General features: G+C 40.5%; 1 protein-coding gene across 1 annotated transcript in view; it reads left to right on the forward strand.

Moving 5' to 3' along the window:
* The window catches only part of EFNB2 (ephrin B2), a 58,017-nt gene extending 52,840 nt beyond the window's left edge, over positions 1–5,177 (forward strand). The window contains exon 5 of the mRNA XM_077482913.1: positions 1,550–5,177. Coding sequence (XP_077339039.1) covers positions 1,550–1,932 — 383 coding nt within the window. The 3' untranslated portion in view covers positions 1,933–5,177. The remainder of the gene's footprint in view (positions 1–1,549) is intronic.
* The last annotated feature ends 8,736 nt before the right edge of the window (positions 5,178–13,913 follow it).

Consider the following 13,913-nt stretch of genomic DNA (forward strand, 5'->3'; position numbering starts at 1 on the left):
CTGTTCCCCTCTGTATGGCCATATTGGAGGGCAGTCCGGTGTATATGGACAGCCAGTCCGTTTACATCCAGCTGCCTGTAGAGCAGAGTGGTCTGTCATCCACCGCTCTGCTCAGCAGGAGATCAGTGGACAGATCCCCTGCTGAGCAAAACTGGATCTGGTCCATGTGAAAAGGGCCTTAAGCCTAGTACACACCATTCTTTTTTTTTTTTTTCATTTAACCCAGCGGGCTGAACGAAAAAGAGCTGACAGCCCTGGTTGAAGTCGCTGTACTAACAATCCGATGTTAATATACCGATCTCTCCCACTGAGCTGTTGTGTTATGACAGGGGGGAAACCCCCCCACCAGAACACTCCGATCAGCATTTGCAGCCATGCAGTTTTCCAGCATGCATGTCCAAATGGCCGGCTTCTGTCAGACCGGATGCCATGCAAACAGACCAAATGTTTGCTGGTTTCTATTGAACCTGCCGATGTCACCCAACATTAGGCCCACTTGTAAAATGCCCTTGGTGATATATTTTGAGGTAGCGGGGGCGTGACTAGTCATCTTCATGATATCCTGGTCTAAGAATGAAAAAAATCTGTATGGGATGTTTATAGGTGGTATATGACAGTGAGTAGTTATTTTGTTCACCGATGGAAACCTACAAATGTTACATAATATAGTTTGTAGAGGTTAGGTGTCAAGTCTTTTGTAAATATGTGTTGCATATCCTATGGCATGACTTTCTGATGTGAGAATTGGGAGGAGTTCCATGCCATGTGTTCATCCATAATGGCCCCTATTGTGCTTATTATGCTCTTTGTACTTATTATTCTAATTAATTCATAATGTGCTGAAAGAGCAGAATATCAGACTGTTCCAATGTGACACTTTTTACTGCACACCAGATGTGCAGTCATTTGTTTAGTTAATTGTGTATTACATAAGCTGAATCATTAATATTTCTACCACGGTGCCCAAATTAACTTTGGTTTTCATGAGTGCAGATAGATTCTTATTCAACACTGATAAGTACATGAAATTACATTACATTACAACCGTCTGCATCGACGAGCAATATAACTGGTATCATAATAAGGGAACATGGCTGCAGTTCCCGCAGGCACTAAATAGGTTAATCAGCATTTGCTGGGAAACACAATAGGATATGCTTTGTACAGTTATGACAATTCTTATGGGAATTGCTGTTCCATACAAGAGTAACAGGACATCCAGCAATTGCTCCAAGAAGAGGCGTATACAAAGGCATCGCTGTCTTTGTTGATGGATGTCCATAACAGAAACAATGTGGTTGAACTTCTGCATGAAAGTAAGCTTATGAGACACAAAGTCTTGTTTAATATTGATTGTGTATTCCCTGTGTTTGCATTTAGCTATCTAAGAGGGTAATTGCTTTGTCAAAGTTCAGCTGCGAGCCAGTTCATTTTGTATGCTCTACCGAGAATTTAAAATGTTAAACCTGGCCAAATAAAATAGCAGCTAGGTTAAGATTACATTACGTTAAGATGTATATTTGCTGAATGCTCTTTTTTCTTCTTCTAGGGTCTAGTACAAATGGAAAAAATGCTGGACACACAAGTATCATTGGATCTGAGGTGGCCTTATTTGCAGGGATTGCTTCAGGGTGCATCATCTTCATCGTCATCATCATCACTCTAGTGGTGCTTTTGTTGAAATACAGAAGACGACACAGAAAGCATTCGCCCCAGCACACGACAACATTGTCTCTTAGTACATTAGCCACACCAAAGCGCAGTGGCAATAACAATGGTTCAGAGCCAAGTGACATTATCATCCCTTTAAGGACTGCAGACAGTGTCTTCTGCCCACATTATGAAAAAGTCAGTGGGGATTATGGACATCCTGTTTACATTGTGCAAGAGATGCCACCACAAAGTCCAGCAAACATCTACTACAAGGTCTGAGGCATTCAGTGGTACCTTTTGACAATAGTATGGACAGTTCAAAGTCCGTTGCTTCCTGATGGGGTTTTTTAGTGATTCCTTATGCATTAATATGGACTTGCATTGGGGAACAGGCACAAGGGAAAACCTTCCTTCAGAGAAAGCCTCTTTAAGCTGCGCAGTTTATGGGATCCGATGGTTCCTCTGAAAAGTGTTCACTGCAAGCTGGAAGACTTTCATATATGCCCATTCTGATATCTATGCCCTGGTCATGTTCACCCTCTAAGCCATGAGCTTCAGGCATTCAAGCATATTCAAAAGCCAGGTTAACATGGACAGATTCAAGGACATTACTCATCTTAGGCATTTTTAAATATGCTCTAGATTATTTATCTTGAAATGCAATCTTCTGATTTAATATCGACTAGCTTTCTTAATGCATACTGGATTTGTCAGTAAATGTTTGTGTCTAGGACTTTAGAAAAAAAACACAGATATCTGCATTTTCTAAAATTTAGTCCATCACTGTTTCATTTTCATCCGTTGTCTAGGGTTGCTCTATCCTTCACATAAGATTTCTTTTCACTCCACCTCCCTTATCACTAATGGAACATTAACCTTTGTAGACTCTTGTTCCATCCATTTCTACTGCAGTCACACACGAATGGGTAATATATTATGGAAATTGTATTTGCTAATACAGAGCCTTCCAGCAAGAAGTTAAACTGTCAGCAAGTCCAGTAGTCCACAGGCTAAACTGCTGAATGCAGTTAAATTCTATTGCCTCTGAAATAAAGCATAGGACAGAAATTGACATCGGCAGCAAAGCACTTTGATATCTTATGAAATGCAGTGGAGTAAGACTGTAGCTGAAGGAGTACGGACTATCCAGTAGTGGTGTGTGACACACTTTGCGCTACGCATTCTTAGAAAAGAGCATAAGCAGGTAGGGAAGGACAATGGCAAGTTGTTACGAGGCAAGACTGTTGGAGATAAAGGCAATAAGAACAAGTTTTACGAAACTCCTAGTCTGTTGTGACTAAAATATATAAGCAGACTCAGGTGCTACACTGACCATATTATTCCTCAGATAGAGAAAGCTTTCAAGATAATAGCAGGAAGCCAAAACTGACCTCTGAGTTCTAGAACCAAAGGTCAAAGTAGAGCATATGTTCAACATGCCCGCTAAAAAAAACGAAATATTATTATTTTTTTCCTACACTGATATGTTTCGTTAGAGAAAGCCATTTTATCTGGCACTCATTAAATAAATCATTGGACACTTTCGCTTTGTGGTCATGCTGTCCCAAGGGAGTGCCGTGTAGGAATCGCCGTTGACATGGAAGTTCGCTGGTGCTCTGTTTCAAAGTAAAAGCACATATGGCAAACATTTTACAGTTCTTAGGTATAAAATAAATTATTAGTATGGAGAGCAGGAAAGAATTAAAAAAAAAAAACGTATTTAATAGGTGTATAGCACACAGGGGATATATAGTAAAAAAAATAAAAGATTTTACTAATATATAATTTAATATTGCACAGCCTGCCCCACCAGAAGATGTGAAATCCATTTTTGCAACAGCTAAATAGGCTTAACTGTTGGCGTTAGAGAGCAGAATTAGACGTTGCTTCTGGTGGAAGAAAACAACAGTATTCCAAAAATAACAATAATGAGAAAAAGGAAAAATAACAAAGCCCTCTAAAGGCGTCTCACACAAGAGCAGACTAGGAAGTTCAAGCCCAAAAGCAGGAAATCAGTGTTACTGCATCATAAGTGTAACAAAGATGAGAAAATGTGTTGTCAGTCATTTTCTGCATTCGAATTTCCTTTTTGCCTTAATGCAAAAATGTTACACTAGACTTCAGCAGGTTACAGAACGCAATACCTATTTTTTTCTTTGTTATTTTTCTCTTATGTCTTTTTTTTCTTCTACCTTCTTTCCTTTTTTTGCTTTTTTTTTTTTTTCTTCTTCCTACATTTATGTGCTATGCAAAACAGATATCATCAACACAGTTCTGTTTCTATGGTAACACTTTGCTCTCTGAAATGGAAAGAAAAAAAAAAATTAGTAGCAGCGATTTAAGGTTCTTGAATCTCTAAGGAGCACCTGCAACAATGAACTGTCACCAGACTGATTGCTCTCCTTATTTTTTTCTTGAACCTGATTATTACGTTGGCATTAAGCAAGAGATGTGTGGTCAGTAATAAAAAAAATAAAAAGTAGGGTGGCATTTATTTAACATTTGCATAATACAGTTTTTTATATTTTTGTATGATGCACATATTTACTCTGCACCCTGAAATAATGGTATACTAAGCTGGCAGTAATCGCCTTTTCTTTGCCACAGTATGCCATCCTCTGTGCTATCGACAGTCAATCAAGTGATTTTTTTTTTCTTTTTTGTTTAACATCTTTTGGCCATCTCCTTTAGATTAAAGCTGTGAAAATCTTGCTAACAGATGCAACAACCTGCAAATAGTGTCAGCCTTTTACTTTTATGTCTGTTTTGTGTCTGACGCCGAATGACAATCTTCAAACTGTTCCCTTTTGTTTAGAAGTTGGTTCAGGTTTGGAACATTTTTTTCTGTAAATGCCTTGCTTGTGAGATCATGTGATCCTTAGTCACCCGACTTAGGAATTTGCACCATTATGTCAAAGTGAAGCTGTAAATATGTTGAGAACTGTATCTGGATTTGGGGTGTGTCCGTAGCCTTATTCACCTTTTTAAATATTCATATAGAAAATTACACATGTAAAAAAAAAAAAAAAAAAAAAAAAAGACAGAAATGGATTTTCTTAACCAGATTGTGTACATAAAGCAATGTTGGATTTTTTTTACAAAGTCTAAGCAAAATGTTTTGTATAAAATTGAATTTTTGCTATGTATTTAGCTACCGCTTGTTTAAAGGCAGTGTCATTTCCCTTTGCACTGTAATGAGGAAGAAAAGGTTAAAAAAAAAGGTTGCCAAATTGCTGCATATATGTGCCGTAATTGTGTACCATGAATATTTATTTAAAATAATTTTTGTCCAATTTTGTAAGTAACACAGTATTATGCCTGAGTTTATAAATATTTGTTTCCTTTTTTTTTTTTAAAGAAACAAAATAGCCTTTTCCTAGGTTTACAATTTTTGCTTTAGTTTCACATTGTATTTAGCCCTTCAACCTGTTCCTTACCAGACAACAAAGCTCTGAAATTTCACATTCCACGTTTGTTTCAAACTGAATTTGTTCTTAAAAAATAAAATATTTTTTCCTATGGAATGTGCTGTATCTTTAGATTTATTAGCCTTTTCCTATGCTATTCCAATAATCCATATCCTGTTTAAAAATGGTAAAGTTATTGCTTTTGTCATCAAGTACTTGCCTTAGATCAGTGGCCATCAACCCTGTCCTCGGGACTCTCTAACAGGCCAGGTTTGCAAGATAACTGAAATACATCACAGGTGATATAATTTGCTGCTCAGTGATTGCAGTATTCTAGTCTGCATCTCCCCAAGGTAATACTTAAATTCTGGCCTGTTAGTGGATCCTAAGGAACGGAGTTGAGAACCACTGCCTTAGGCTGGCCATACATGGTCGAATTTCGAAATAATTTTTTTTTGAAAGTCAGACAATTTGTCCATTTTGTGATCCGATTGATTGATTTTCGAAATTCGGCCAACCAAGCCTTCAATTTCACATCGTTGCTACAGAAAGTAATTTTCGTGACTGTGAATTTTCTTTTCTTGCACATGCACATTTCTTTTTTAATTACGGTACATTTCTCGCACGATTCTCCCATCATTTGTTAGAAAATAGTTTTTAAAAAAATTTCCAACATGTCCGATTACTCAAATTTGATTGCTGAACAAATATCAGCTGTTGCTGCAGCCCACTAATGGTGCGAAATACGAATGAAAATTCTTAGATAAGGTTTTCAAAAGAAAATTCTTTCGAAAATTCGACCCATGTATGGCCTGCCTAAGCTATAACATAGTCTACCACCAGTATTAAACTACATTTTGAAAAACTGAGAAAGCTGTGACATGGTAAATGTAAAGCTATTCATGGTAGCACTATAAACACATATCTGCATACATTTCATAAACAGAGTTGGACAGCTATAAGGGGATTATAGATTTTACAAACCACAGGGTCTAACCAGTACATGATAACCCTGTAGTGTTTAATGGCTATTTTACAAACCCTATGAACCTGCCCTCCTGATATTATCTTAGTTCTCTGATCCAGAAGGTTAATGGGTAAATGTACCACAATTAAATTAAGCTGAAGCTTATGGAGTTGTTATTCACAAACTTACAAAACTGCCCTTGAGGTTATATAAAAAGACAGCTTTATTGTTATATGGAAAAGGTTTCTAAAGGTAGATTTCAAAATGAAGCCAGATAACGAAGTGCCACCAAGTACCTTGTTTATGGTCAAGGGATTCATGTCATTTTTGTCATTGATTTTCACTAGAATATATGCTTTCAAAAATATTATTCTGATGATATTGGCATTTTAAAGTTTAACCCCTAGGCTGCGACAGTACATAAATAAGCGGCCTCTCAGCAGGTGGGCCTTGGCACGGAGCAGATGCATATTTGCGTACCAATTAGCCAACACAGCTGTACTAAGCACGTGCGCTCTGTGAACTCCCACAACAGTTGCTGGTAGTTAACGGAAAGCTCCCGATCATGTGATCGCATCCTGCCTCCTGGCATATGAAACTTCTTAACCCCCTCATGCCCACCGGCTGTGAAATGACAGCTGGGCGGTGTGGCTCTCGTTCTGGGTGGACGTCATATGATGGCCTCCCAGAGCGACTGCCCTCACGTGCCCATGGGGGAGCGCATTGTGGCCATTGGTGGTGCGTTCTCAGTAAAGAGCCTCTGACGGAGGCTCTTTACCACGTGATCAGCCATGTCCAATCATGGCTGATCACGATGTAAACAGGAAGAGCCGTTGATCAGCTTTTCCTCACTCACCTCTGATAGACACGAGTAGTGGGGAGCTGATTGGTTGCTCTCCTGACGGGAGGGACTGTGCTGATTGGTTGTCAGCGCAGCCCCCCTTGGATGCCTACCCAGGACCACGAGGAAGCCTCCAGGACCACCAGGGAAATGCAAATTAGTGCCCATCCCTAATGCCTGCCAGTGCCATCAGTGATGCCTATCAATTGCCATCTATCAGTGCTGCATATCAGTGCCATGTATCAGTGCCAGGAGTGCCACCCATCAGTGCAGCCTTTCAGGTACCCTCAGTGTTTCCTATCAGTGCCCACCAGTGCCACCCATGAGTGCCCACTAGTGCCGCCTATAAATGCCCATCAGTACTGCATATCAGTGCCATCTACCAGTGCCCATTGGTGCTGCCTATAAGTGCCACCTCATTGGCGCCACCTCATCGGTGCCACCTTATCAGTGCCCACCAGTGAAGGAGAAAACTTACTTATTTACTAAATTTTATAACAGAAACAAAAGAAAAACTTTTTTTATTTTCTAAATTTTGGGTCTCTTGATTGTTTAGCAAAAAATAAAAAATGCAGAGGTGATCAAATACCACCAAAAGAAAGCTCTATTTGTGGTAACAAATGATAAATTTTTTTGGGTACAGTGTAGCATGGGCGCGCAGTTGTCATTGTCAATTGTCATTTAGGCTGGGTTCACACTGCAGCGATGCGGGAACGCTGCGAATCTGCTGCGAGTTCCCGCATCGCATGCCTCCCAGCGGCAGTTCACACTGCCCTATGCGAACTGCTGGGAGTGTCAGTGAAACATTAATGACACCCTCAGATCAGTTCGCATATTGCAGTGCGATCTGCAAACTCAGACAGGAATCGGATCGCATGGTGTGAACACCCATGCGATCTGATTCTGCTGCGGACCAAAAAAAGGGTCCTGTGCGAGTTTGGGCCGGATGCGATGCGAATTCAGCCATACTATCTGTATGGCTGAACTCGCATCGCACAGAGATCGGATGTGATTTGCACTGCAGTGCGGTGCGTATCACATCCGATCTCATCACCGCTGCAGTGTGAACCCAGCCTTAAACAGCGACATCGCTGAAACCTGAAAATTGGCTTGGGCAGGAAGGGGGTGTAAGTGCCCTGTATTGAGGTGGTTAAAGGGCCAGGAGGCGCCGGCGCAAAGTATTGATATATCTTCCATGAATGCAAAGCCGGTTGCTGTTGTATTCTGAAGTTCACAGCCAATAGATTACTGACTCATTTTTATTTTCTTATTGCCTAAATGAAAGCTATAAGCTTTTACTTATTTTTTTTTAATATACATATATGATTGATACACTTAAAGTGAAATTACACTGCATTTGAGCACCACAAACCAAAAACGCCATTTAATTTACTTTTAATATTCAACGTAAACTCACCCATGCATCCATGTCTCCATGCTTTATTTTGTTAAAAAAAATCACTTTAAAAAACACCCCCTAGTTGTTTTGGTCGTGGTCATCTTGAGTAAGGAGCGATGATTCATGCAGCATTTACCTCCTGGGATCCATGTGCCTACTTAGCCTAGGCATGCAGGCAGGAGGGTGTGCTTAGCTAAGAAAACCTCTCTTATGCCCCTGATAACTCCTATGATGTATAACATAATTTGCCTAGGCTTGGAAACCAGGAAGTAAGTGAAGATATGGAAACATTTTTAAAACAAGTAACTATGATATACTTTTCTATCTATTTACTAATGCTAGCAGCATAAGGATTACAAGTAGTCAATGTTGATTAAAAGAGTTAAGTTTAGTTACTTTCTGCTGTATTCTGCTTGAATTTAATATCAATTTGAAACACTTCTAAAATCACTTTATTCATTGACAGGTATATTTGACCTCTTTCCGAGCTGCATCAACTGCTTTTGCATTCACTTTGAGTTATATGGGGAGAAAAGTAATTCTGGTGCAAACAAAAGCCCACCGACACAGTATGCATTAGTGCTTTGTTGCAGTTGATGTTTTGTATAGTTTGTAAACTTGGGACAACTATATTTTCTGTTTACATACATGGTTTACTCCTTACTAGCCCTGCTCACCAGTGTAGTCTAAAGCCGCGTACACACGGGCGGATTGTATGGCCTACTTAGTCCGTCATACAATCCGACGGACAGTCCGTCATACTTTCGAATGAACGGACTTGACCACACACGGATGCACAAACAGTCCGTCGAAAGCTTGCGCGATGACGTGTACAGCACGTACGACGGGACTAGAAATAGGAAGTCCAATACACAGCAATGCAACCTTCCGCCGTGTAAATCCTTTCTGAGCATGCGCCATTCTTAGTCCGTCGAACTAGCCTACTCACGAGCGGATTGTCCGCTGAAACCAAAGTATGACGGACAGTATTACGGAAATTCCGAAATACTTAGTACGCCAGACTGCACGCTGAAAAAGTCCGCTGAAGCCCACACACGAGCGGACTGTCCGCTGAAATGTGTTTAGACGGACTAAGTAGGCCATACAGTCCGCCCGTGTGTAAGCGGCATGACAGTTTTAGAGAATTCAAAGTCTGCAAGGTTGAGACTTTATTCCAGAAGTTGTTGATAAGAAAGGACTAATTGCAAATAAGCCACTACAGGGAGAATAAGTACATGTAATACAATGACACAAATATGGCATGGCAAGAATGTAAAAATGCCAATTCCCGGAGGACTACTTTAATCAAATACAATGGGTATACAAAAGAATCATCCCCCTTTAACTGCTTCTGCCCTGGAAGGCTTTGCCCCCTTTGAAATAAATATGGCATAGCAAGAATGTAAAAATGCCAATTCCCGAAGCACTACTTTAATAAAATAGAATGGGTATACAAAAGAATCACCCCCTTTAACCACTTCAGCCCCGGAAGGCTTTGCCCCCTTAATGAGCAGGCCATTTATGTGATATGGCACTGCGTCGCTTTAACTGACAAATGCGTAGTTGTGCGATGCTGTACCTAAACAAAACGTCCTTTTTTTCCCCACAAATAGAGCTATCCTTTGGTGGTATTTGATCACCACTGTGGTATTTATTTTTTGCGCTATAAACAAAGAGCCACAATTTTGGGAAAAAAAACTTTTTTCTATAATACATATCCCCAAAAATATATAAAAAAAACGAATTTATTCATCAGTTTAGGCAGTTATATATTCTTCTACATATTTTTGGTAAAAAAAATCCCAATAGCTATATATTAATTGGTTCATGCAAAAGTTATTGTGTCTACAAATTATGGGATAGATTTAGGGACTTTTATTTATTTTTTATTATTTTTACTAGTAATGGCAGTGATCTGCGATTTTAAGTGGAACTGCGACATTGCAGCATACAAATCTTACCCCAAATGACACTTTTTGGGGACCATTGACATTATTACATTGATCAGTGCTATACAAATGCACTGATCAATGTAAAAATTACACTGGCAGGGAAGAGGTTAACACTATAGGGCAATCAAGGGGTTAACTGTGATCCTTGGGTGTGTTCTAACTGTAGGGGGATGGGCTGCCAGGGACATGATAGAGATCACTGTTCCCAATGACTGGCAACAATAGATCTCTGTCATGTCCCCTGTCAAAATGGGGATTCACCTTCTTTACAAAGGCAGATCCCTGTTTTGCCTCTGTACTAGGTGATCACGGTTTGCTGGCGGACATTGAGTCCGCTTGACCCCACAGCGCGCAGCTGGTGCTAGCCAGCCCGCAACTGCGCCATGGGCGAGCCAACATACAGCTACAATCACATTTTGTTGCTTTGCAGCCTGAAATAAACACAGACACATTTTTGTTTAATCCAGCTGTGTTTAATCAGTGCAACTTATAATATCCAAGTGAAATATATAACACCAACATGTTAGAGGAAAAAAAAAACTGAATCAGAGTTCGAAAAACTCCTAAAAATGACTTGTAAATTGAATCAGGTGTGGCTAATCACCTTCCCAATTGCACACAAAGACATTTGACTGCTGTTGTCATTTGATTAGTTCAGCATGAAAAGAGCTTTCCTGTAGCATTTCAGTCCCTGGTTGTGCAACTGGAGCAAGCAATCAACTATGGGTGGCAAGGGACTGTCAAAAAATCTCCGGGATAAAGTTGTGGCAAGGCACAAGTCAGGAGATGGATACAAAAAAAATTCAAAGGCTTTATCAATGCCTAGTAGTGAAGACTATTATTAAGAATGGAGGGTATTTGGTACAACACAGACCCTCTCTGGATCAGGACATTGCTTCAAACTGCATGAAATAGCCAATTGTCAGAAATGGGTAGGATGATGCATAGTAAAATATTTATTTGAAAAAGAATTTAAAGTAGGCCTAAAAGCCTGTCTGGCAGTTTAGGAAACTGGTCAGAGAGGCTACAAAGAGGCCTACAGCAACGCTAAAGCAGTTGCAAGAATTTATGAAAAAGAGTGGTCATTGTGTGCATGTGACAATGATATCACACATTCTCCACAAATGTGGTTTGTATGTGAGGTACAAGAAAAAAAAACACTCAAAAAACACTCCTCAAAGACCACATGCAGTCATGACTGAGCTTTGCCAAAATGCACCTTGAAGATTCTGAGGCCACATGGAAAAAGATGGTATGGTCAGGTGAGACTAAAATTTAATTATTTGACCTCAACAACAAACTATGTAATCCAATACAGCTCACCATCCAAATAACACTTTAACTACAGTAAAGCATGTTGGTGGTAATATCCTGTTATGGGGGTGTTTCTTTGCAGCAGGGACTGGAGCACTTGTCAGGATAGAAGGAAAATTGGATGTAGCAAGATACCGTTAAACTCTTGAGGAAGTACTGCTGCCCTCTGCCAGAAAGTTGCCAATGGGAAGAAAGTTTACCTTCCAGCATGACAATAACCTAAAGCACACAGCAAAAATGACCACACAGTGGTTGAAGGAGAACGGCGAATGTCCTTGCATTGGCTTAGTCAGCCCAGACTTAAACCCCATTGGAAATCTGTTTAATGACTTGAAGGCTGCAGTCCACAAACGGTCACCATCAAATTTAACTGAACTTGAGCAGTTCTGCAAAGAAGAGTGTAAAGTTAGTAGAGACATACCCCAACAGACTAAAGGCTGTAATTAAAGCAAAAGTTGGTTCAACAAAATACTGACACAAGGGAGTTGGACTTTTTCCAACTCAGTGATTCTGTTTTTTTATTATTTTTTTATTTTTTTCTGACATGTTGGTGTTATATCTTTAACTTGGATGTTATAAGTTTCACTGAGTAAATACAGCTGGATAAAACAAAAACCGTGTCTCTGTTCATTTCAGGCTGAAAAGCAACAAAATGTGATTATTTTAAAAGGGTGGTGATTCTTTTTTATACCCACTGTATACATTAATAACTTTAAAATATTCTCAGTGAAGTTACATAGTTAGTCAGGTTGAAAAAAGACACAAGTCCATCTAGTTCAACCACAAAAAAATAATACTATACAATCCCATATATCCAATTCTATACCCACAGTTGATCCAGAGGAAGGCGAAAAACCCCAGCAGAGCATGATCCAATTTGCTGAAGCAGGGGAAAAAATTCCTTCCTGATCCCCCGAGAGGCAATCAGATTTTCCCCCGATCGACTTTACCTATAAATGTTAGTACCCAGTTATATTATGTACACTTATGCCACGTACACACGATTAAACAATCCGGTGGAAATCCGCCCATGTGTAGGCTCCGGCGGACTTTTTTTACCCAAAAGTCTGGCGGACTAAGATTGGAGTTTTGCACATCAATCTGTCCGCCGGACTCGCATTTCGGCAGACAGTACGGCCGTGTGTGTGCCAGTCCGCCGTACTTTTGAAATGAACGGACTTTTCCCGCCTGGAGAAAAGTCCACTCACTTTGAGCGCGGCTCCAGATAGCCGGAACCAGCGAAGGAAGCGTTGCTGGCCCCGTCACCTGGTATGGACTTAAAGGGGAATCCCTACGTTGACAAAAACGGATAGCGTGGTCGGATAAGGGTCTGATATAGACCTGGGGGGACCCCCCACGCCATTTTTTCAGCGTAGGGATTCCCCTTTAAGTCCATACCAGGTGACGGCACCAGCGACGCCTCCTTCACTGGTTCTGGCTACCTGGAGCCGCGCTCAAAATGAACGGACTTTCCTCCATGTGTGTGGGCGAGTTCGTTCATTTCAAAAGTACGGCGGATAGTCCAGCGGACTTAGTCCGCCGGACCTACTCAGCCGTAAAAGTGCTGTGTGTGGGTAAATAGCTTGTTCGGAAAGTCCGGCGGACAGTCCAGCGATTTGTGTGCCGGACTAAGTCCGCCGGATAGTCTGATACGTGTGTACGCGGCATTAGGAAATAATCCAGGCCTTTCTTAAAGCAATCTACTGAGCTGGCCAGAACCACCTCTGGATGGAGTCTAGGAAGTTGCAAAGTAGTTTCCTGTTAAATGCATAATTTCATCTATTCATGACTACTATTTGCTAAAAGGATAAAAGACTAATGTTTAACTCTACCCATTTGTTATATATTGGTCCAGCCCCTTATTAGTTCTTCATAGGAATATTAGAAGAATGCACTGCAGGGAAATAAGCAGGAAAACTGGTTTACAGCAATTTCCTCTGGGTACCACTGTAACAGGACATAAAGGATATCTCTCCAACAAAAGCATAGGTTCTAACCATTCCCTACTCTATTTAAAATTAATTAACCATATTTGAATGTAGTTTATCTGTTAGCCCTTGTACGCGCGGTCGGACATTCCGACGGAAAATGTCCAATCGGACTGTGTTGTCGGATAATCCGACCGTGTGTGGGCTTCATCTGACTTTTTCCGTCGGAATATCCGACCAACAAAGTTTGAGAGCTGGATATAAAATTTTTTCGACAACATGATCCGATCGGACTTTGTCTGGGGCACCCAGAATCTGGTGCTGCTCTGCATAGTAACCAATCAGCTTCTAGGTATTATTGTCAAAGCGTATTTGAGCAAGCAGAAGTTAGAAGCTTATTGGTTGCTATGCCCAGATGCATAAGACTGAGTGAGCTCCAGTTTTAGTAAAAC

This window comes from Lithobates pipiens, unplaced genomic scaffold (genome assembly GCF_037356315.1).
Source record: "Lithobates pipiens isolate NorthernLeopardFrog02 unplaced genomic scaffold, aLitPip1_a1.2 Scaffold_16, whole genome shotgun sequence".
Lineage (NCBI taxonomy): Eukaryota > Metazoa > Chordata > Amphibia > Anura > Ranidae > Lithobates > Lithobates pipiens.